Source organism: Entamoeba dispar, genomic scaffold, assembly GCF_000209125.1.
Source record: "Entamoeba dispar SAW760 scf_1105229461331 genomic scaffold, whole genome shotgun sequence".
Lineage (NCBI taxonomy): Eukaryota > Evosea > Mastigamoebida > Endamoebidae > Entamoeba > Entamoeba dispar.
Genome location: NW_001854639.1, coordinates 1 through 1,843, shown reverse-complemented (window position 1 = coordinate 1,843; position 1,843 = coordinate 1). Strand labels below are relative to the sequence as shown.

Genomic DNA, 1,843 nt, shown 5'->3' with positions numbered 1-1,843 from the left:
TCATTGCTTATTTGAAATGATTATATTTATTATTGTTTGATCATTACAATTATTTATTTTCATTTCTATCTTACATATAATTTTAGATTATTTGTTTATGAGTTGTACATTTATATTAAATAATTTTATTTAATGAATTATTATTGATGTTATTCTATCACTTTTGATTGTTAAATCATTTGATTTGTTGTATTTTGAAAATAGTGTGTTTTATTTATTTTAATAAGAAGTGAATTATCTTGTATATATTCTGTATTTTCATTTTATTATACTTATTATTAGATTATTATTTTCTTTTGTAATGATTGAAGAATTTATCATTATACATTTATTATAATAATGAAATGTTCGTTCATTTTTAATCAATTTTGATAAATTTAAGTGTAGATAATGAATGAAGAATAAATGTAATTATAATAATTTATCATTTATTCTTTTCATTAACATATTTATATTATTATTACAAAATAAAAATAATAATGATTAAAGCAATATTCATTATCTATTATAATTTATCTATTATCATTTATGAATTTGTGTGTTTTTAGTATTTATAGCACCGTCTCATCATTTGTATTTCTTTTCAAGTAGAATATTACAAGTAATAATTAATAAGAAGAATAAATAATTTTAAATCATTTATATGATTATTTCAAATTTCATTTTCATTTGTGGTGGTAATTCAAATGATCCAAATACTTTCTTATTACATACTTTACATATTAAACTAATTTATTAAACTTTGAATGATACAATCTCTTCCTTCTTTTTGAAATAACATTCAATGCTTATTTATAATTAAAACATAAATACATATAAATGAAAAATACACCATGTATAAGTAAATTGATAATAAATAAGTAAATCATTATTAACAATATGATAAAAATAAGTAGATGTTTTATTAAATTTAATAAATGATAATACACTATAATGTTTTATTCTTCATTTCAATAATTAAATAAAAATAATAATAAACTTAAAAAAAGATATTCATTAATAAAAAAAGAATAATAAACAAATATAATAATAAGAATGAATAATTCTAATTGAGTATAAATAACATTGATAAAATCTATTACAACTTAACTGGTATTAATAAATGAATATTAAAATGGCTCTTTTGCTTAGACATTTTTTAAAGACCGATGAACATTTTATGAGTTCAACAGGAATATGTAAATCAACAACAACAATTAAAGGATGTAAAGGAGAAATAGATAAAGAATATGGATGTAGAGAATGTTTAACAGGATATTATTTAATAAATAAAGAATGTTCAAAATGTGGAAATAAATGTATAACATGTTTAAATGAGAAAGAATGTAATAAATGTGAAGATGAATATATAATAATAAATAAAGAATGTATTCATTATTCAAATATTAATAAATGTAAAGAAACAAAAAATAATAAATGTTCAAAATGTTCATTTTGGTATGGAATCAATGAAAAAGGAACAAAATGTAATAAAGAAATTGTATGGTGGATGATAATGATAATTATCATCATTATACTTATTATCATCATTATAATAATTATAATTATAATTATAATGATTAATTACATTATAAAACGCAAAGAAAAGAAAGAACAAGAGAAAACAACAACAATATTTAAAATTTCACAATCAAATATCAAATTTATATCACTTGGAGATGGAATAATAACAAATAAAAAAGAAATAGAAATAGGAGAAGGAGAAGAAATTGAAGTAAATAAAGAAATCAGAGAATTAATATGTATTGGAAATGAAAATAAAGAAAAAAAGAAAATACAAATAAGTAGTAAAGAAGAAAATGAAAAATATTCAATTAGAACAAACCCAAATATTATTACAATT

The 1,843-nt window shown here is 17.9% G+C and overlaps 1 protein-coding gene across 1 annotated transcript, besides 9 other annotated features; it reads left to right on the top strand.

Annotated features, from left to right (window-relative positions):
* Nucleotides 1–108: 108 nt before the first annotated feature.
* Nucleotides 109–145: a sequence feature (AT_rich).
* Nucleotides 146–400: 255 nt separating this feature from the next.
* Nucleotides 401–481: a sequence feature (AT_rich).
* Nucleotides 482–602: 121 nt separating this feature from the next.
* Nucleotides 603–653: a sequence feature (AT_rich).
* Nucleotides 654–849: 196 nt separating this feature from the next.
* Nucleotides 850–919: a sequence feature (AT_rich).
* Nucleotides 920–952: 33 nt separating this feature from the next.
* Nucleotides 953–1,072: a microsatellite.
* Nucleotides 960–1,040: a microsatellite.
* A 30-nt stretch (nt 1,073–1,102) lies between the features above and the next one.
* On the top strand, nt 1,103–1,843 carry EDI_183910 (uncharacterized protein; the record flags this gene model as incomplete). Its single annotated transcript, XM_001738405.1, has 1 exon — nt 1,103–1,843. A coding segment is annotated over one exon (741 nt), but the record flags the coding sequence as incomplete, so codon positions are not given.
* Nucleotides 1,344–1,418: a sequence feature (AT_rich).
* Nucleotides 1,490–1,562: a microsatellite.
* Nucleotides 1,663–1,806: a microsatellite.